Below are 21,762 nucleotides of genomic sequence, written 5' to 3' on the forward strand. Positions count from 1 at the left end.
TCTTTTTTTTTTTTTTTTTTTTTTTTAGATGAATAGCTGCCGGGTAAATCTTACCGAAATTGCGCTATCTTGTGGCCACTACTTGGTATTGCAGCATTTTGAGCTGCAAAAAGAAACGCTTTCATACGCAAATCTTCTTGTGACCTTTAAGGCGACATTTCAAAGTTCATTCATTTTGAAAAGCCACTCTTAATTTCAGTAATATGGCAAAAATATGTTACATCACATCAACAGGTACCGCCGCGCACGCGCTTCCAAGTGCACGCACTTCGAGTTTTAAGTCATTGCATTCTATTAGTTGACCACTGGATGGCACTAAATTATACACGTTGGGCCTTGCGCACCAATTTTTAACATTTGGACTATCGGTGTGCAAACGTTTATGCTCTAGGGCCACATTTGATTTTTAAAATGAAGAGATGGGCCAGCTCATTTGCAGACGGACAATATCGAACAATTAAAGCTCAAAATGTCCACGTCAAATGTTCTTTTGCTGGCAATTTCGAACTTCTTGTTAAACGTTTACTGAAAAAATAAAAACATTTTCTATCACGATTCCCTTGAATGCAGCATGAGATGTAGAAAATGCCAAGATGTGATTTTTTTCCAAGACTTTTTTTTTTAATTTGATTTGAGGGGTTTTCGACAAGTCACTTTTTATGCAAAGAAAATAGTCATTTAGTAACAATAACAATAATAATAATAATATTACATGTTTTAGTTGTACAGAAAGAAAACAAAACAAAAGTTGAACAATGTGAACAGGAGCTAAATCATAAACTAGGCGTGCACGCTTGGGTCACAAAAAAGTGTTGCACGAAAGGAAAAGAAGGAACACGAGCAGACGCAGAACGACCCGCCAACCCCCAAGCCCCGCCCTCACAATACCGACACTGATAGAAGAAAAGGATACTTGGGAAGTAAAAAACAGCAAGTTGTCAAGCTATAATAAAATATAATTGGGAATTATATCATCAATACACTCCGGGATTTTCTACACAAACACTTTGGTTGGCTCTAGTAAAAAGCCCACCTTTTGCTTTTTTCTTGGGTTTTTTTTGTTGTTTTTTTTCCAAACAAAACCTTTCAGTCACGGCACCTGTTCTCAGTTTCTCAACAAACAATACTAATACTAACAAGAATAAGGCATCTGAACTGTGCTGGAGAGTCCGGAGGATTTCCCGATGAATGCGGCGCGTGGCCGTTAAACAAAACGCACACGAATGCGCACGGAGCAGACGCACGACAAAGTGTTGACAAGACGATGTGCACGCGCATCTTGCTTCCGGGTGCGTGTCCGCGCGTTCCGCTGTCCCTTGCGCGCTGTCCGTGTGTGACTGGCGTTGAACGCGTGTGCTGGTTTGTGTCCGTGCGCGTGAAGGAAGCGTTGCAGGTGCTACTAAACGTGTGACGTGACAAGGTGGCGATGTGCCTTGGCGGAAGCTTTTGGAGGCGCGGGGAGCTTCTTCCGTCATCTTCTGTTGAAAAGCTGCCAGCTGTCGCTCGCCTCTCAGATTGTGAGAAAAAAAGAAAAAGAAAAAGTGACAACAACCTAAGCTAACATACAAATTAGCGCAGTTCTCAATGCGCGTAGTCTGTCAGAACCGAGGACCTCTCGTGCGGGACCTGAGCCGACAGCCGGGCCGGCGAGCGGTCGCCGTTGGCCGACGGCGAGGCCACCTGGAGGGGCGCCCACTTGCCGTCGGCCCAGCGGGCCCCCAGAGCGGGCGCCCGGCAGGAGAACTTGTGCCTCTCCAGGAGCCGCGGGTTCCAGAAGCGGCGGCGGCATTTGTGGCAGCGGAAGGCGGCCCGCTTGAGGTGGCGTCCGCGGTGTCGGAGGGCGGCGAGGAGGCCGCCGCTGCGCCGGGCGCAGACGGGGCAGCGCAGGCGGGCGCGGCGCCCCGACGCCCCGGGCGGGTGCCGGAGGGCGCGGTGCAGCAGCAGGAAGCCCCGCCTGGCGTAGGTGGCGCTGGGGCAGACGGGGCACGGGAAGCGCTTGATGGCCACGTCCATGGACAGCAGCCCGCTGACTTTGACGGCCCCCCCGGACCAGGACCTGACCGCCGACAGCCCCCCGCGCACCCTCAGCTGCGCCAGGAGCTTCTTCTTGTTGATCTGAGCCAGCATTCGACCCCGCCGCTTCCTCAGGAGGAGCAACTTCCTGCGCGTTTCCTTGCTGAGGGGCACGCCCACCAGCTTGCCGTCCCGCATGATGCTGTGGATCACCACCCGTCTCTTCTTCTTGCGCTCTGTCCCGACACCGTCCGGCTGCTTTCTGGGCCGGTAGTGAAACGGCTGCTGGGGCTCTTGCTCCGACGGGGGCGGCGCCAGGGCGTGCTGCACGTGCGGCGCGCCGCCGTAGCCCGTGTCGTAGAAGGCGGCGGCGGCGGCGGCGGGCGAGTAAGCGGGCGCTTGCGAGTGGTTGACCCTGTGGCCGTTGCGGTCGATGCCGTGCTGCGAGAGCTTGTGGCGCACCAGGCTGTTGGAGTAGGCGAAGGATTTCCCGCAAACTTCGCAGCGGAAAGACTTCTCCAGGCCCACGCCGCCGCCGTGCACCGTCTGCTGGTGCGCCGTCAGGTGGAAATAATGGCGGAAGGATTTCCAGCACACGGTGCAGGTGTAGAGCCTCTGGGAGGGGGTCCCGGACGTGGGAGATTTCTCCTCTTGGGAGCAAGACGAGAAGAAGTCAGAGGGTGGCTGGTTGGCCACCTGGCCGATGGCGGCGGCGGCGGCGGCGGCGGCGGCGGCTCCTTTGATTCTTCTGCCCTGGTTGTCGATCTCGCCCCTGCGGTGCAGCTTGCCGTGTCTGACAAGGCTCTGAGCGTAGGCGAACATTTTCCCGCACAGGTTGCACTTGTAGTTCTTCTGGCCCGAGTGCACCGTCAGATGTTTGGTGAGGTGGAAAGGTTCTCGGAACATTTTGCCGCACACGTCGCAGGCGTGCGGCTTCTCGCCCGTGTGGACCCGATTGTGGCGCCGCAGCGTCTCGGCCCGCCGGAAGCGCTTGCCGCAAAGGTGACAGCCGTACGGCCGCTCCGAGCCGTCGCCGGGGGGCGCGGGGCTGCGCCGCCTCCTCGCGACGGCGTTGGGGTCTCGCTTGTCTCGGGGCTTGCGGGGCCTGCGGGGCTTGGCGTGCGGCTGGACGTGGTGCGACAACGGCACGGTGGAGCCGTTGATACCCGGCGAGGAGGACGGCCCGCCCAGGTTCCCGAAGCCCAAGCCCCCCAGCAGCCCCCCGATGATGTCCCTTCTTTCTCCGTCCCTGCCTTCCGTGTTGATGTCGCAGGAGGCGGCGGCGGCGGCGGCGATGGCCGACATGGCGCTGCTGGTGACCTCGTCCTCGGAATCGTCCAACAGGGAGGACAGAGGGAGGTGCGGCGGCGGCGGCTGCTGCTGCTGCTGCGGGTGGGGGTGAAGGGTCGGCGCCAAAGGGGCCTTGCGAAGCGTCGGGTTGGCCATGTCGCCGGCGAGGGCGGCGTCCGGCGAGTAGAGCGACGGCTGCGAGCGTCTGTAGTCGTCCTCGTAGGATGCCTGGCTGGCGTAGCGACCTCTCGAGTAGTCGGCGGTGTACTTCTCGCTGGGAAGCGCCGCGTTCTGGTTGGAAGGAGGCATTTTGCCGCCACCGCCGCTCGAGTTGTCGGACGAGCCGCCGCCGCCGCCGCCGCCGCCGCGGTTCTTGGAACTCCGGGGAGGTTTGCCACAGGCGCCCGAGGCGGCGTGGTTGAGGAGCGAGGTGCTCTCGCGGAAGCAGCGTCCGCACGCCGGGCAGCGGAAGGGCTTCTCGTCGTGGATCTTCTCGTGGCGCGTGAGCGACTCGCGCCGGTTGAAAGACTTCTGGCAGATGTTGCAGACGAACGGCCGGTTCTCCGAGTGCGTGACGCTGTGTTGGATCAGGTGCCCTCGCTTCTTGAACCTTTTGCCGCAGTCCCCGCAGCAGAAGATCCTCTCGGGGCTGGGCGACGTGCAGTCCGACTTCCTGCCGTGGGCGTCGGGCGTCAGGCCGTGGCTGCGCAGGTGCCGCCGCAGGCTGGAGAGATGCGTGAAGGTTTTCCCGCACTCCCCGCAGTGGTAGAGGGATTCCGGTTCAGGTCGGCCCGACGAGCTTCCGCCGCGGTTTCCCCCGGATTTGGGCAAGTGCCGGTCGCCGTCGACCAGCACGGAAGCGGAGGTGGACGAGGACGGGGCGGACGAGGAGGAGGAGGAGGAGGAGGAGGAGGAGGAGGAGGAGGAGACGGCCGAGGACGACGGGTGTTGCGACGGGGACGAGAGCAGGGACGAATGCTGCTGCTGCTGCTGCTGCTGCTGCTGCTGCTGCTCGCTCATGCCCACGCCCCCCGACGCTCCCCCGACCAGGTCGGAGGCGGACGAGCCGTGCCGATGGCCGGCCGAGCCGCCGTGAGCGTGACTCTCCGCCTTCCTCTGCGGCAGGTATCCCGCCATGGCTTTTTTGCGCCTGCTTCCGCCGCTGCCGGAAAGCGAGGAGGAGGAGGAGGAGGAGGCCTCCCCCGACTTGGCGGCGGCGTCGTCTTTGGGGAGGGACAGGTGAAGCGGCAGGGGCAGCGGGATGCCCGTCTCCTGCTGCATGAGGGAAGCGATCTGATTGGACGACAGCACCGGAATGCTCTGAAAATCAAATCCCCCCAGGGGGGCGGGCTGGGGGGCCGGGTGCAGCGGGTGAGGATGGTGCGTGTGGCTGTGGGGGTGCGATAAGGCGTGGGGAGTCAGCTGCTGCTGCTGCTGCAGCGGGGCTTGCGGTGCCGAGTGGCCGTGGGAGGAGTGCAGGGCGGGGGGAGGGGCCAAAGACGAGTTGGACTCGGCCGAGCCCTGGCCGAGGCCCAGACCCAAGTGGTTGTGGGTGCCCTGCTGCACCAGGAACTGCTCCAAGCTGCTATTGGCGGGGACTCCCGACAGGAAGTACTGGTTGGCGGCCAGCATGCAGCTGAACTGCTGGTGGAGGCTGCGGGGGTCCGACTGGCCTACCAGGGGCACCGCCGCGCCGCCGGGGGGGTTGCCGGAGGCCGACACGGAGGTGGAGGTAGACGAGGCGGACGACGTGGGTCCGGGGGAGGGCTGCGGCACCGACAGACCGGGATGCAGCGGAGGAGGCGGGGGCGCGGGGAGGACCCCGCCGCCGCCGCCGCCGCCCCCGCCGCCCCCGAAGTCAAAGCGGCCCATCCCCGAGTGCAGCTGCTCCTGCGCCAGCGCCGCCTCGGCCGGGTGGAAAGGTCGCAGGAACTGCGGATATCCCGACGAGGAGCCGCCGCCGCCGCCGCCGCCCCCCATCTTGCTGGACTTCCTGGAGCTGTGAGTCGACGACGACGACGACGACGACTGACTCTGGTGCGAGATAGACGGGGGAGCGGCGCTCATCTTGGCGAACAGGGAGGAGGAGTCGGCAAAGGCGTTGCTCCGGGAGGTGGGCAGGCTTCCCAGGCCAAGGCCGGAGAGCAGAGCCCCGGACGTGTCTGCGGGGTTCTGGTGCTGCTGCTGGAGCTGCTGCTGATGCTGAAGCTGGACCTGCTGCTGGTGGCTCAGCTGACGCTCCAAGCCCAAACCCTTGAACTGGTGCGCCTGGTGTCCGCTCAGCATCTCCAGGATCTCCATGGGGTACTTGCTGAACTGGAACATCTCCCAAGCGGGCGGCGGGCCAGCGGTCCCGGGGGTCAAAGCGACCCCGTGCGCCGCGCGAGAACCTCGAGGAGAAAAGTCCACGCTTCTCGAGAGATCACTTTCTCATTTGTCCCGCCGGCGACTCGGATCACCGAGAGGCCACGCGCGATGTTTGTCGTGTTTCTTTCGGGCTGCCGGAAGATGGAGAAGAGTCACCTGGAAGAATGCAAAACCTAATGAAGTGGTCGGGACGTGACATGATCACTGTTGCGTTAGACAAGCTTTGAATTTCATTTTCCCATGACAATCTGCCCATCAAAACAGCATCAGCATCTATGACGGCGTCGCTACTTGCCGACCAGCATCTTTGTTGTTCTTGACATCAAGCCATCTTTGAGTATGTCGAGGCTCGAACTTGCGTCTTACCTGCTGCTCTAAGTGTGACGCTCGGCGGGTGGGTGGGGGGTTCACGGACGCCGACTTTGGGGGGGGTGACCACTCGGCTCTCAGTTTGTTGTGGTCGCCTCCATCGGCAGGCAGACCGCGAGCTAAATGTGGGGCCAAGCGGCACAAAATAAGAGTCGGAGTGGCCAAGCACGGCAACAGAGTGCGGGTCAACTCAGTTTACAAACGTTCACTTCCATCGTAAGAGAAGAAAAAGACACGGAAAGGACAGAAAAAGAGGGCAAGCTGCGACGCTAACAGCTTAGTCGAGCGGTTAGCCTGCGATTAGCTCTATGCTAACCTCCAAGCTAACCTTCCGCCACCGCCGTAAACAAAGTAGTTCCTTATTTAAAAAGAAAAACAAAAAGAACTAATAATAATAACGTCCTCACCTCAAGATGCTCGTCAAGAGGGGGGCGCGGTAATGCGGTGGAACGTTCAGCATAAGCGCCGAAAGGGGCGAAGGCTCTCCGCTGGGTGAGCGCTCGTTCCTCCCGCCCGGGCTAGCAGCGAGCTCGGCCTGCCTGGTGTCCACTCGGAGCCCGCTAACAAAAACGATGCAGGCCGCTCGGCGTCGCCATTGTCTCCAGGCTGCGCTCCGCCGTCGCTCGCACGCAAGCACGCAAGCACGCAAGCACGCAAGCGAGCAAGCCGCCTCACTTCTGCGTTCTGCCCGCCTCAGGTGGTCCTGCTCTCCGCGGCCCGGGGGGCGCGGGGGGGGGGGGGGGGGGGGGGGGGTGCTGCTCGCCTGCCTGGCTCTCCGCCCGCGTCGCTGCTCGCTCGGCCCGAGTCGTCCCCCCTCGGTTGCTCGGAGCCCCGAACTGCTCGCTTCCTGTGCGCGCGTTGCCTACAGCAAGGCCGCCGGTCGCAGGCTACTCGTGTCCGGCCGCGACCACCGCCGACCACCGCCCCGCTTTCACGCGCAGCAGCGCTGACCCCTGCCTGCCAAATAGTGCGCCCGTCGCCGCTTTGGTGCGCGTGCACGAGCACGTTGGGCCTGTTGACACCGCGCGCGCGTACGCGTGTCCATGAAGTGAGAGGCAATAAATCAATTCAAGACATCATAAGGTTCGTGCAATCGTGCTGTGTTGTTTTACTCCACGTGTGTGCTTTTGTGGCCTGCACATTACACCATCATTTCTTTTGGGAGGATTTTGTTTTTCTTTGTAATTTTTCAATTCTGGGTTCTACCTTAGCCGCCGATCACTCCGTATTGTTTGTCTACAGGTGCCCTGACGTCAGTGTGATGCGCGAGGCATTCCCTTTCCGATGGCCCCAACACTTATTTTGTCGACTGGTGCATTTGTTTTCCAGGTTGATGCCGTCTTCATCACAACAGTCTGCTCGTTCAACACGCGCCCATCGCCTGTCGCCCCGTTGGCCCTGCCTGAGCTGAATTGGCACCCAGTCCATTTTGAATCTTTTCTGTCATTTGTTTGTATGAATTGAAGCGGACGAGAGCACAAAGCTTTGCAAGGATTTATTTGTCATTGTCAAACATTATGATTTGTACAAACCCAAAATGAGAAGAAAAAAAACGTGTGAGGCCTTTCTTCAACATTGGAGGGGCTGTCCTAAATCAATCGACAATTTCAGTTGACAATTTGAGGTATGCTGAGGAGCTGACAAAGACCACATGGCCGTGATTTGCTCGCACGATTCATGTCAGCCTGACACCAAGAAGACTGTTCAGGTTTTCTCTTTCGGAAGAAGAAGAAGAAGAAGAAAAAAAAGACAGAGACGAGAGCTCAAGCGGCTTTGGTGGATGACAACAGTGATCGATCATCTTTTCTCACTCTTTGTAAAGTTCCTATGAGGCTCGGCCTCCCAAAGAGGAGTCGGGCGCAGGCACGCGCGCACACCCGCGTTGTGACATCATGGCTGTGGCATCATCGCCATCTCCTTCTTAGATGCAGCTCAAGGCCGTTTGCTGCAGCGCCTCCCAACCAAGAAAGCCAGCAAAGTGCCAAAACGCCTCCCGCCCCTTTTCCAGCCAAAGTCTGCCGTCAAGCTGACGGATGCTCCGTGTTCCCTCTGTCACTTCGTCCTTCGGTCGGATTGACTTTGCACTCTTTTCCGTCTCGAAAACCGCAGTCGCTCTCAATCAAATGGATTTTGTTGTTGTTGTTCTTTTTTTGGGCGGTGTGGTAGGAATTCATTGAATCTCCGTCAGTCTTGACTCTGGGAACAAATGGCTTGACGCAAAAGCCAGATTGCGTTTTGTCGTTTGCGGCGCCTTGGCTCAGTTGGGTTGGGAAGCACTGCCCGGACGGCAAAAGGCCACCGGAAGCAAGCCCGTCCGTCCTTTGGCTCGTCGTCTGGCCCGTCCCAAACGTGCGTCGTGTCACCCCAAAGCCAGCACGAGAAAGTAATGCAAAACGCCACACGCGCAGGCACACACGCGCGCGCGCGCGCACACGCACGCACACACACACGTCGTCAGCTGTTTTGTGTTCATAGCCCTTAGTGTCATCGAGTGTGCTGCCCGTCGGGCCCGATAGGATGGCTGGCGCGAGCTGCACAGAGCACGACACGGCGGAATTCTCCATTTTTGCAGGAGGTGGGCCTTGAAATGCAGTCGAGCCCAGCGAGGACTCGCTTTTTGCTCCAAGGCGGATAAGGTTAACCCTAAGACAGCATTTTTTGTTGTTGTTTTTTTGCTAGTATTCACAAGTTGTGCCGTCGTGGGGAGGAGCAATGATGCAAGTGAAAACTGAATTGAAACACTCCACTCTGTGCATCAAAGTCAAACTTTGAAATGAAAAGAAATGGCAGAAAAATACAGCGGCGCCTTGAGATCGGAGTTGAATTTGTTCCGTGAAAACGCTCGTGTCCCAAAGCAACCCCCAGTGAAAAGAAAAATGATGACGGGAAAAAGTCAAAGCTTGAGTTTGAGGCTAAAAATGCAGTTTGAACGAAATCGATTCAAAAGAGACGGCACGGACGTATTTTGTCCGAAAAAGGAACTTTGGTTTTTTTTGTTGTTTTTTTTTGTTTCTTTCTTACAAATCTTCAAACGAAGAAGGTGAACGGGAGCTTCCTTCAATTCTTTTCCTCCATCATCCTGTCTTGCTCAATTTCCTCCGGCAGCCGCGTAACAAGGTCGCTCCTGTTTTCTTACCAGGCAATAGGAAAGAACACTTTCACCTACCTCGCATGTTTGGCCAATGACTCCTTTGTGCGCGAGTTTGTGTTTGTGGACATGTGTCGATGTGTGTGTGTGTGTGTGTGTGCGTGCGTGTATCCCCTTTTTACGTTTTGAGAGTGCCGCCAGGTCCATCCGAGCTTCCTTTTTGCGTGAAGCGCGGCGAGGCGCTCACACGGTGACCTCGTTCTTGCTGGCGGTCCTCAGGGCGTGTCCCCCGCCGGCGCCCGGGATGAAGTGGAGCTGCTCCAGGGTGTTCTGCCGCTTGCTGGCGAAGGCGCCGCGGCGGGCGGCGGGGTGGCCCTCCCAGCCGCCGTGCTGCTCCGGGCCCGGCGTGGGGTGCGAGTTCATCTTGACCATGTGGTGGCGCTCCATGGACGGCGTGGCGCAGATGTTCTGCTGCGACTGCGCCTTGTGGTGGTGGCTCAGGCGACCCATGGTGGGCACCAGGCCGCCGCCGCCGCCGCGTTCCGCCATCAGGCCCATGGCCAGCAGCTGATCCTCCAGCCGGTCGGGGGACACCAGGAGACGCTCGTGGGACCTGCCAGCGTTGGGAGGGAGGCTGTCAATGAGTGTGCGTGCGAGCGAGCGCGTGTCAGCGCGTGCGTGCGCGTGCGTGACCTGCGCAGCGTCTGCGAGTCGGCGGGCCTGATGTTTCTGTAGTAGTGCTGCTGCTGGTACTTGAGGAGGCGCGACAGCGTGTTGCCCTCGCCCAGCGCCAGCAGCTGATCCTGCGAGCGCACGCGGCGCGGCGGCCGCTCGAAGCCGGCGTAGTGCGCGGGCACCGGCAGCGGGTAGGGGTTGGGCGTGGAGGGCGGCGCGTACGGGCGGGGCCGCGAGCCGTCCAGCGGCAGCGTGCCGCGCGACGAGCCCGCCGCGTAGTCGCCCGCCCAGGGCAGGTGGTGCTGCGACGAGTAGAAGGACGGCGCCGCGTTGGCCGAGCGGCGCTTGGACGAGTAGTAGCCCGGATAGTCGTCCAGCTCGCGCTCTGAGACAAACGCAGACGGCAAAAACACCAATCGGCAAAAAAAACGAAAAAAAAAAACACGGCATCATTTCAGCAGCATTTCATGGCACTCGTGTGCCCTGGTGAGCAATCTAGGGTGAGAAAATCCACAGATTCCAATCGACATTTTCATTTTGCTGACATTTAATAAAATTGCTGTCCCCACACATAGGCACAAACAGGAACGCGCGCGCACACACACACACGCGCGCGCCCCGGCCCCCCGACTCACCGAGCTTCTTGAGCGAGCTGTATCTGCTGATTTCCGGCTTGACGGCGGCCTCGTAGGAGGGCGGCAGCTGCGCCAGGTTGTGGAAGGAGTGCGAGATGGAGGCGTGGCTGGCGCTGTGCCGCATGCCGCCGCCCACCGCCGTACCCCCGCCCGGGCCTTTGACGCTGCTGGAGATGAGTTTGGGGCCCGACGACAGCTGCGGCGTGCTCATGTTGTTCATGCGGGCGCCTCGCTCTGAGCACACACAGGACACGCGCGCAGCTTGTTACATGGCTGCCGTCTCCATGGCGACAGCAAAAAAAAAAAAAAAAGGCTGCATCTCATCTCATCCCCGCAACCCTCCTCATGCTTCGCTTTGACCGACACTTCTCATACGTATGCAAACGCACACACACTCATTTGCTGACATGAACGCATACTGCCACACAAACAAGGTACGTTCACTATTCCACACACACACACACTGATATGATGTAATACGCTCATTTGTACCACACATCACAATGACACTGACATATACACAACATGTTAGGCGCAAAAACATACAGGATCACTCACACACGGTGCGACATTTTCATAGTTGTTGTTTTGCAACTGAAAAGACGAAACGTGCTCACAGAGTGCAAAACAGCAGCGTGAGGATCGATACGCGCAAAAAGTGATCTGAATGCTTTTATGTAAGCGCGCCGCTGCGGAGGAGGCAGGACGCGCTCCTTCGCAACGCGGACGCTCATTTTCATTACATCACACGCGCGCACAATTGCACACTTGCGTTGACGCGCGCACACACGCACAAGCGCGCCCCGGCTCACGTTCTGAAACACACACTGGCATGCGTACACACACACACACACACACAAACATGCACACGCACTAAAACACGCGCAAACGTCCCACACGCGCAGCCCGACGCGCACGCACCAAGTGAAACTCCAGCGTTGGCGAGATGACAAAAAGGTCACCGGGCAAAGGTTCCATCCGCGTGGGCCACGAGGCCCGGCGACCGCCAGCGTCACGGGCGGCCATCTCGCTATCGCCGCCGCCGGACAGCACGAGCTTTGGCGCTCGCAAGCGAGGTGACGCGCACGCGCACACAGACGAGGCGCAGCGGCGCGCACAAAAGGCAAAGCGTGAAACAAACGCTCGCGTTGCTTTTGCGTTGCCTTGGAAACGGCGCCGGCCCTTGGCAATGCTTCGCGTGCGGTGGGGGTGGGGGGCATGCGGAAGCAGGCATGTGTGAGTGATGGGGAGGTCAAAGAGGGGGAGGAGGCCACGGGCTGGCCTGCCATCAAGCGGAGGGCGAAGCAGACAACCTACGCGCAAACACATTGAGAAAGGCACGCGCACACGCAATGACGCTGACAGGCACACGCGCGCAAGCTGAAAGACACGCGCACGCACGCACGCACGCACGCACAATGGGCAACACACGCGGCAGATTTAAAGTGACGCACTTTGTTTCCCAAATCTCCCCGCGAATGCCAGCCTCCGACTTTCAGGTAGCCGCTCGAGCGGAGTTTGTTTGCGGGACCCAGCCGAGCCATCCCGTGCGGCGGCCGCGCGGCGGCAACGGGCCCAGTCGCTCAATGAGGCGCCGTCTCCGTCCCTGCCGCGCGCGCCTGCGATCGGGATGCGCACCGAATCGGCGGCGGCGAACACCAAAGTGGCGTGCGTTGCCACGGAGCCACAAGCGTCTCCGAGCGTGCGTGGGGACAACGCGCGACATTGGACCACAACGGCGCCGAGCCGGCCTTTGCGCGTGCATTCCAATACAACATTTCGCCGAGCACCAAATGCAAGCGTCGCAACGGCGGCGCTGCCGTCTCCGGGCACCGAAGTCACGCAGACCAGTCGCCGCACGAGTCCCGGGGGAGAAAGTCCGAGCGCAAGAATGGCGGCGCGAGCGCCGACTCACTGCGGTTGTCCTTGCTCTGCAGGATGGGCGTGTACAAGTTTTTGTGCGGGCGTCCGTCGGAGGCGCTCAGCATGTTGTTCCTCTCGCCGTGCTGCACGGGACTGGACTGGTGACGCAGGATGTCCACCAGCGACCTGTCGCAAGCGCACCGACGCACGGCGTTTAGCTTGGGCGGGAAACCCTCCCGTTTGCCCGCCGAAAACGTCAACGTAGGACTCGCGATTGCTCCGCCCGTCTGTCCAAAGGCCGCACGACAAAGCGAGGCGGGCTCGCGTTGGAGACGGGCGTCTCACCTCGGCACGTTGACGTCTCGGTTGCGCGGGCGCCGCGCCACCCTGGCAAAGGCGATCCGCACGCCCACGGCCGCCACCAGCGTGAAGGAGATCACGCCGCCGATCACGTAGGCCGTGCTGCCCGGACCACACGAGCGAGTCATTCGGGGAGGCGGGCGGCTCCGCCGCGAGCGGGGCCGCGCCCGGCGTCCGTCCGCACCCACCTGCTGTTGTGCTGCTGCAGCGTCTCGAAGTCCGGGTCGGGCTTGTTGCGGGCGGGCGGGGTGACGGGCACCTGCGGCTCGGCCCAGTCGGGCGACTTGTAGTTGCTGCAGGAGTCCTGGTCCAGCCGGTTGCGCTGGTGCTCGCAGCAGAAGCGGTAGTGGCACGTGCCGCAGCAGTAGATGTAGCTGCCCTTGGAGCAGTTGAAGGTGCTGTCGAAGTGGCCCATCACGTCGAAGTAGCCCCTGAGCGCACAAAAGGGCAATCACGCACGCACACGCACGCACACGGCGCCCTCGCCTGGCCCGGAGCTCAACGCGCAGCCGAGAATTCTTCCCAATTCAAAGCTCGTTCCAGCTAACGTTTTGGGAGGTTCGTGACTAGTGGAACGATACGGAAATGACACAAATCCCGTCGATTATCCTTTTCACCGATGCCAGGTTTGTGCGGAACGTGCCCCCGGCCATAACGGGGTGGGGGGGGGCGCGTCCGCAAACATCTCAGCTCTGCTGCGGCACGATTGAGCGGTCGCTAGGCAACGGCGGGACGCCTCTGCGAGCGAGCATCGTCCCACGCGTTGGCGTCACGCGTGTCCTACCTGCACACGTCCACGTCCACCAGCTGCCTGGGGGGCGGCGCCACCTGGGCGGCGCCCAGCGGGGGCTTGAGGGCGTCGGCCGTCACGTTCCTGGGCAACATGGTCTGGGGGAGGGGCTTGGGCGGCAGCTCGGCCGCGGGCGGCGGCCGGTCCTCGCCGTCCTCCACCTCCGCCTTCTTGGGCGGCGGCGGCGGCGGCGGCTCGTAGCCCGTGAGGAGGAAGAGGGCGGCGCGTTTGCCGGCCGCAGGGGAGGCGGGGCTGCCGGGCGGCGGCACCCTGACATCGTTATCGGCGGTTACCGTGGAAACAGCAAGGCAGGAGAAAAGCAGCAGGGAGCAGCAAAATATCCCCGGCGAAATTGTGGCTTTCATCGTCATGTTGATGCTTTATCAAAAATAAACAACAAAACAAAAGACGAGGTCCGACGCAGGACGACTTATAAAAAGCTTCCGAGTATGAAAATTTTGGTCTGGCACCTGAATGTAAACGTCAACGCGTCCTTGTGTAAACGCGGCTTGTTGCTAGGCGACGCGTTCAAACGTCTGGCGCCGGAAATGTAAACGCTTCATCCTCCGAGCGGGAGCACAAAATGGACGAAAGGAGGTGGCGTGTAAACATCGAAGGTTGCGTGTAAACTTTCCAAAGCCGCGTCGGGGCTCGCTTCAAGTAACGCGAGCGGCGGCAAAAGTTGAGCGGGCCTCGAGCCTCCGAATAAAAGCGGATGACCGGCAGCCGAATGAGCCTCAAGGCAAACGCGTGATAGGGAGGCCACTGGGGGGGCCGTGCAACCCCAGAGGCCGTAACCCGAGAGCAGGAGGTCGGGGGGCGGCGGGGGGGGCGGCGAGTGGGTCCGATGCAGGCGGTGGTTCGCGGGGGCGGCCTATGCGCGGAGGTGGCTCTTGTGCGAGGAGTGTCTCTGCTCCGAATTGAGCTCCAGCCAGCAGAAGAGAACGAAGAAAGGCTTGGGCCCGGTTCGAGCGGGGCGGTACGGTTCTGCCCGCGCGCCAGACATGAACGGGCCCGGGCTCATCCGTTGCTCTGAGGAGGAGGAGGAGGAGGAAGGAAGGGAGGGAGGGAGGGAGGGCGAGCGGGCTGGGGGCGCGGCTGGCGAGGGTCCGGCCTCGGGGCCCGAGCGGCTATGGCTTCATCCGCGCGAGGTCGGCGCCGCGGCGTAAAGGGATCGACCAGGACGGAGCGTCCGTCGCGGGCCGTCGGGATTAGCGTCGCTCCGCCGTCCCCCGATGACGTTTGGTCAAGCCTCAAACGCTCAGGCCGCTTCCCGATTCTTTTTTTTTGCTTCTTGCCTCGACGCGCTCGTCACTTCGGTGCCGGCGTTTGGTTTCGGACATGGGGAAATTCTCCAGGGCCCTCACGGCTTCTTCCACCTTCGCCTGGCGCTGCGGCAAAACACAAAAAGACAGACAGAGTCGACTTTATAGCCCACGACTTGAAGATCGAGATTAAGGTCAAGCGCCACTCTCGTTTGAGCGAATGACTCCAGTCCACCAGGTGGCAGACTAACGAGCAGCAACCACACAAGCTGCCGAGCCCAGTAATAACGGTAGGAGAGGCGCAACAACTAAATCGACAACGAATGGACGATCGAATTCATCCGCAACCTTTTTGATCGTCGATGAATCGTTTGGAGACCTTGTTTGACTTCAAAATGCCCAAATGCTCCCAATTTCAACAGTCAATATTCTCCAGACCTCGTAAAGATTCATCGAGTCTCAAAACTGCGGTCGCTCGACGTGATCCGTCGATTAATTGATCAATGTATCTCTTTTCAAATGTAGCAGGTAAAAGTAAAGAGTCATCAGAAAAAAAATGATACTCAAGTGCAGCCCAGATATTGGAAACCCTACGCAAGTTCACAAGTATTTGTACTCGGCGGCTTGTCTGTCGTCGTTCCAGGCGGCTGAGAACTTTTTCGGGCAGCTGCCAAACGTTTTGAGCGGACGCCGCACACGGCAGCCGCGCAGGCGGCACCGCCGACGACAAGACGGCCGAGCGGGAGGAAACGTCGTCGGGAAATCAAAAGAGTAAACGCTGGCGTCCAACGGCAGATGAGCATCCTTTCCGTGCAAGCGTTGCCACGGCAACCGCACCCACTCGCATGTACACACACAGACACACAGAAAAAAGAAAGACGATCGATTTGCTGACATTTGGGCGGGTGATGTGAATTATTAATACGGCCGTCGGCTCACTCGGGCCAAAGGTCAGCTGGAAGCTAAACGCACGCCGGACTGGTCACCAGTGAATGGAATGGACAAACATTGGGCTGGTCGCCAGTCACTATCGGACACAAAGGATTGGTCACCCTCAGGGCGCGAATGGACAACGCCGAACGGGACGCCAGTCGACTTCTGAAGCTAACGTGCTAACATGATTTTGTTACGCGGGAGGGAGGAAGTCCGAGGACCCACGCCAGCATCCAGATTCAAACGCGGAACCTCCGGACTGCGAAGCGCGCGTGCTAACCGCTCAGACTTGGGGCGGACGTTGGCCAAGTTGCCTTTTCTGCCGCCAAGCTTCAAGACGCCCGCAGAAAAGTTTGGTAGCGGAGCACAACCTTTGCGTTGAAGAAAACCCCAAACACGCTGCTCTTTGTGCAGTTTAACTGCGGCATTCCCAGCATTTCCCACAATGCACTTGACCCGCCCACACCGCGCGGGCGGCCGGCCGCTCGTTGACTCGACTCCGACGTGGGTGGGAAAAAAAACACACCAAAAAACAGCGTGCGCCATCATCGTCCTCGCCAACGCTCGCTCCTGGCGCTTGATGACTATCAAAAGTAAAAGAAGAAGCGGCACTATCAAAATAAAAGAAGGCGTTTCAACCGGGAGAGGGAAATCATTTGAAATGAGCGGTGTGCAAACTTTTGTGCTGGCGGGCCAAGTGAAGTCGAGTTGCTTTCCGTCGCCCTTCATCGGCGGATGCCGAGTGGGCAACCTGGAACACAAATGGCTCGAAATGTTGCGCCCTTTATGCACTGAATTCACAGATCATTGAAGAAATGAAAGACGTTAAACGTATTTGTAGAACATTTGCGGTATTTACAAGAACAACAAATCACTTCAGACGATGAATGTATGAATGAACGAATGTACAAAAATAAATGCATTTGGAATTCGACAATTTTAGACGTTCAATAAATACATCCATTCGACCAACAAATGCCGCAAATAGTGAAGTTGCCTTCGAAGAAGCGCAGTGCACCTCAAGTCTCCCATTGATGACATCTGTGGCCGAGTGATGATGTCATCAAAGGTTGACGCGAGCGCGGCTCGAACGGCCTATCGGCGAACGCATCCATTTTCTCGACTCGGCTCCTCGTCTGTTGGCCTGCGATGACTGGAGGTGCGCGTCACCATGCGGCGGCCGGCTGGAGGCACCTCATTTCATCCCATCACGCACGCACGCACGCACGCACGCACGCACACACGCGCAAGCAGCAGCTGGCAGTGATGTAGCAATTGCTTTGCATTCGCATGTGTGAGCGTGCTTGCATGCGCGCGCATGTGCGACCATGTGCCAATGAGACCGTGCCTGCGCGTGTGTGTGTGTGTGTGTGTGTGTGTGTAACGACAACGTGAATGTGCGTGCCTTTTGTCTCTGCATGCGCGTACACGCACACAACACGCACATGCGGGGCGTGCGCGCGCGCGCGTCTGCAGCATTGAGCCAAGATGGAGGTTGTTGCATTGTGCCGAGGAGGCGTTCGCGCGTGTGCGTGCACGAGGAGATGCGCGTGCGCGTGCGTGGCGCCAACACTGCAGCAGCACCATCAAACCCCCCCCCCCCACACACACACAAACTCACCCCCACCGCACCCCCTTTTTTGCTGCTAAGGCTTCGTCTAGACCCGTTCGCTGTTCGGCACTGAATGGGGCTGGGGTGGGGGGGGGGGGGATAGTTGATGTTGGTTCGAGGTTGAGTGACAGGTGTCATTGAAGAGAACGTTTGTACGCACCTGTCGTGTTGGAGCGTGGCGCGTGGAAGAAACCGCGTCGAGGTTGTGCCGTCCATTTCTCGTGCAAGCCGCCACGAAAAAAAACCCTACAAGAAAATAATAATAAACCGTATAAAAAGGAGGCGTGTCAACGCCCGTAGGTCCGCTCGTGCGGTCCGGACGGCTTCCTTCCTTCCTTCCTGCTTTCCTTCCTTCCTTCTTTCCTTCCCGCTGCCTGCCGCGCCGTAGTCGTCGCTGCGCCTCTCGTCCGTCCGCCGCCTGGCTCGCAGCTTCTTCTTCTTTTTTTTTTTTTTTTTTTTTGCCCACGTTCGTTTCCTTCAAGTGGTGCCAATCAGCCAATGGGCGCGCGAGCTCTCGTCGCGCTCCGAGCCGATTGGCCGCGACGCGTCCGGCAGCAGCTGCGGCAGCAGCAGCTGCTGGCTTTCCTTGCTGTCGGAAAGAAAAAGCAAACATTCGAGATGACAGCTCCACTTGCTCCAGTCAAACACATGAGAGATTTTTTCATTAGCCGCGCTGACAACATGACAACAACCTGCCTGCGTTAGGAAAAAAAAAAAAAAAAAAAAAAAAGGGTTTTGAGGAGGAAAAATACAAACACATTCAAAAACATACTGAACGTATACAGTAGAATGCAATTTTAAATTTACAAAGGCTGCGTTGGTAAAAAATAAAAAAGATTCAAGCAGGTTGTAAAGAACCTTGACCATGACGTCATCAAGCAATCCAAAGATCCGGCCCACATGTGACCCTTCGGCCTTCCTCCTGCTGCTGCCGTCGCCATGGAAACGCATGTGAACCGACTAGCGCCAGGAGGGAGGGCTCCATGTTCAAGGTGGCGACGGATAACACATGCTGCCTCCTTCACGACCCCCCAGCCCACCGCAGCCCCCAACATTATTTCTTTGGGTGGGATTTGACGTTGAAGGTCTCTATTTTCACAAACGGTGTCAAATCTGCGCTGCGCAAGCGTTCCAATTCAAGTTTGAAATCAACTTTGCAGTTTGCTTGAAATTGTCCGAATCCAACACAAATAAGGCACAACAAACCATTCCAAAATATAATGATAATAATAATAATATGAAGGCAAAATCAAATGAATGGATGGAATGATGGAGTGTCCAAATGGTGGCAAGCTGCAGCCCGTCCGACGGACAATGGAAGGCACGAAAAAAGACACCAAAGGACATTGCAGTGGAGACATTTGTGGCGCGAAAACATGCTCACAATACGCGTGCGCGTGTGTTTTCGCTCAAATGTCAATTGTTCCCTTGTGGCCTGCCTGTTGGCTTCACTAACAGCTCATTAAGGCTGCGCGCGCGTGTGTGTGTGTGTGTGCCACTAATTGGTGTTGCGAAGCACCGTAACGTGGTGACATTTAGCGTCAGGTCTTCCAAAAGAACGCGAGGGGTCCATCCGGAGCAGCAGCAGGCCGCTGTTGTCTTGCAATGACGCTTTGCACCACCAGGAGGAGCACTGCCGGCAGCTGCGTCTGATTTCACCCCTGAACCCCCGCTCCAAATATTTGTCTCGTCACTTTGCTGTGGACCGTTTTTTGACGGTGTTCAGGCAAGTCTTGGAGCTGCAATATGACTTGATTATTTTTGGTTGGATTTTCCTATTGAAACGGGAAAGCCCTTTCATCCTGAGTTTCAGCTCACTTTGCAATTTTGCACATTTTTGTCGTGCCCTTTATAGCTAAGCTGCTTCTGGACAAGTGGAAGAGAACGGCTGCAGTTGTTTTGCCGAGCATTTATTCGGGGTGTAATTCTACTGTCGAACCCTAGATGGCAGAGCACTAGTTTGTTTCACACTGCAAATTCAATTTAAGAAGAAGAAAAAAGAAATAGAGGAAGTAGGAAGTAAATTAAATGTCCAGTCCTCTTCAATCCTGCTTTTCAGACCTGCAGAAAGCGACGACTGGGTGCTGATTCTATCATGTGGCCATGATTAGTGACGGATAGTTTCAAGCTTGTTCGCGTGCAAAAAAAAGGATTTGTTGACACTGAGGGATGAGTACACGAATGCTGCGCAATATTTGTGTCTTCCCCATTTCTCTTGCTCTCTCCACATTAGATTATGTTTGCGAAAAAATTAAGTACGGTAAATGTTATAAAAAGATGGAGGAAAAATAATGGACAAGAGGGAGAAAAAGAGGAAAAATGCTGAAGAAACACTTAAAACAAAACAGAAAAAGAAAACAGAAAAGATGGAAAAAAGGAAAGGAAGAGAAGGAAAGAAATAAGCCCTGCCGTCCACCGGTTGCATTAGCTGTGCCCTAAGAATAAAAAATAAATAAAAAAAATGCAACTACAACTTAAAACAAAAAATGTGGCCGTCATTAAAAGGCAAGATGGTGCGCGTTGGAGTGGAAGCTTTTAGCGCATTTAGTTGCACGTGCAAACATGCCAACGCAAACGGCGGCAATTTAACAGACGTCAATGCTGAGCAAGCGACACAAAGTGACCCGCTCAACACATTGAGAGCGCAAAACGAACGCTCCTCATTCATTAAAGATCAGCAGCAGCGTTCGCCACATTCAGCGAGTCACAAGTGCAAGCCAGAGTCAAAAGCGACGGCGGCCCACCTTCAATTATGCAACGCTCGTCAGGGAGGAAGTTCAAATGAGCAGACGCAAAGCGCGGCCCCCCTCCTCAGAGTTGCCGGCTTTTTTTTTTTTTTTGCACTTTCCACACTTGACTGTTGGAGATCATCACACAAAGGTCGCGTTCACACAAAAACCACCCAATTCAGATCATCACACAAAGGTCGTGTTCACACAAAGACCACCCAATTCAACAGCAAATGTCGTTTGGAAAGGCTGACAGCATTTTTTTCATGGAAAAAGAAAATCCTACTTGGTCCCAAACGAACCCTGACTAATCTGGTTGTTCAGAAAGCTGAGTTGATTTTATGTGAGAACGGCGAAGCCTGACGCAAAGGCAGCAGTACCGCGTTGCGCCACAGCGTGCCCCGGCAGCACTGAGCATCATTATTTGGTTGGCTTGCTGCTCCATGACTGCTCAACTAGCAGCTCTTTGAAGCCCGTCTATGGCATTCCACGTGATGTATGTCAAGAATTCGGTTCATGGACGTTTTTGAAAAAATGATACTAATCAAAACACAATGCTGAATTCTCCTTTGTATCGTGTGCTGTTAAGCGCAGGCACCATTTTGTCCTTGGGTCTGGGAACTCACCTGCAGCTCCATCTTGAGGTCAGCTTCACATTTTTCCTTCTGCCGTTGGCTGCGTTGTGAAGCTGCGGGAACACGCACAAATGCACACAGTTTGAATGTTTGTTGCGCACCAGGATGAAGAGCAAGCTGCTCCCCTTTTGCCAAATGTCCTCAAAGTGCCATTGCGCTACTTTCTTCCGACACGGATGTCAAAAAACAAGACTCTCCAAATAGAAGGCAAAGCATTCACAGGTCTTTTTGTCACTTCTACTTGAAGTTTGTAAAAACCCTAAAAAAAGAGAGAATTCATTTGAACCACTAAAATTCAAGCAAACCAAATAACAACAATCGTCCACTAGCTTAATGCAACCATAGAATGAGGAAGGCCATTGAAGGGCTACTGGGAATTAGCATGGATGTTCGGGTAATTGGAAGCTTTCAAACAAGTGCTACTTAAGCACACGTAAAAAGGGTGACGTTCAATCTGCACAGTGGGAATCTCGCAGCCAGTTAAATGCTTCGGACCTTTTCTGCCTCTACTTCTTCTTAATGGTGCTACAACGCTTTAGGTTGAGCTCAGTGCTGCTTGCCATATTGTGGCGCAATGTGGTACTACACTGAAGGTGCTAAACTATTTGGATATGCCTGTTGGGATGTGTATATATATATATATATATACTATAAAATAAAAACTCCACTTAAAAATTGACAATATATCGGGCCGAGAACTAAGAAACACCATTTCGGACCATTTTTCCTGAAAGTCAGCTCGCCCAACCTACGGTTCGGAGCTGACAGCGCCTGAGAGAGAAAGTAACTCAGAAAAATGTCGACTTCTTTCCTTCGTTTTTTAACATTTCTTTTACGTGCTATCGCTGGTGGTCGCTGGACACAATTTGGGAAAGAGAGAAGGACGGAAGCAACACAAATACAACAGTCGAACGGCTGTTTACCTGTTTCGTCAACGTTTTTTTCCTTTTCTTGCCTCGTCCTGTGATGTGATGCTGGCCTTAATTACCCCCCCCCCCCCCCCCACACCCTCCCCGGCCTGTGATTGGCTTCGCGAGGCCTCTTCTGCACTCCTATTGGTTGGAAACTTCTGCACGTAGGCAAGCCTACTTTTACTCGCAGTCACTTAAAAAAACAAAAACAAATAAAAAACGGCTTT

The 21,762-nt window shown here is 56.6% G+C and overlaps 2 protein-coding genes across 2 annotated transcripts; both read right to left on the reverse strand.

Moving 5' to 3' along the window:
* Nucleotides 1–312: 312 nt before the first annotated feature.
* LOC147131766 (uncharacterized) lies at nt 313–7,073 on the reverse strand. The gene is made up of 3 exons (XM_086013557.1): nt 6,447–7,073; nt 6,037–6,158; nt 313–5,826 (listed from the first exon to the last, which is right to left on the reverse strand). Exon 3 carries the CDS (start codon nt 5,626–5,628, stop codon nt 1,582–1,584), a length of 4,047 nt encoding a protein of 1,348 aa, XP_085869683.1. The 5' UTR covers nt 5,629–5,826; nt 6,037–6,158; nt 6,447–7,073; the 3' UTR covers nt 313–1,581.
* Nucleotides 7,074–7,519: 446 nt separating this feature from the next.
* On the reverse strand, nt 7,520–21,604 carry LOC147131767 (protein shisa-7-like). The gene is made up of 10 exons (XM_086013558.1): nt 21,548–21,604; nt 20,616–20,677; nt 17,421–17,849; nt 13,445–14,841; nt 12,849–13,091; nt 12,646–12,762; nt 12,353–12,486; nt 10,438–10,671; nt 9,821–10,187; nt 7,520–9,740 (listed from the first exon to the last, which is right to left on the reverse strand). The coding sequence occupies exons 4-10, from the start codon at nt 13,819–13,821 to the stop codon at nt 9,371–9,373; spliced, it is 1,842 nt and encodes a 613-aa protein (XP_085869684.1). The 5' UTR covers nt 13,822–14,841; nt 17,421–17,849; nt 20,616–20,677; nt 21,548–21,604; the 3' UTR covers nt 7,520–9,370.
* Nucleotides 21,605–21,762: the final 158 nt, after the last annotated feature.

This window comes from Filicampus tigris, chromosome 18 (assembly GCF_054856515.1).
Source record: "Filicampus tigris isolate MCC_2025a chromosome 18, RoL_Ftig_1.0, whole genome shotgun sequence".
Classification (NCBI taxonomy): Eukaryota; Metazoa; Chordata; class Actinopteri; order Syngnathiformes; family Syngnathidae; genus Filicampus; species Filicampus tigris.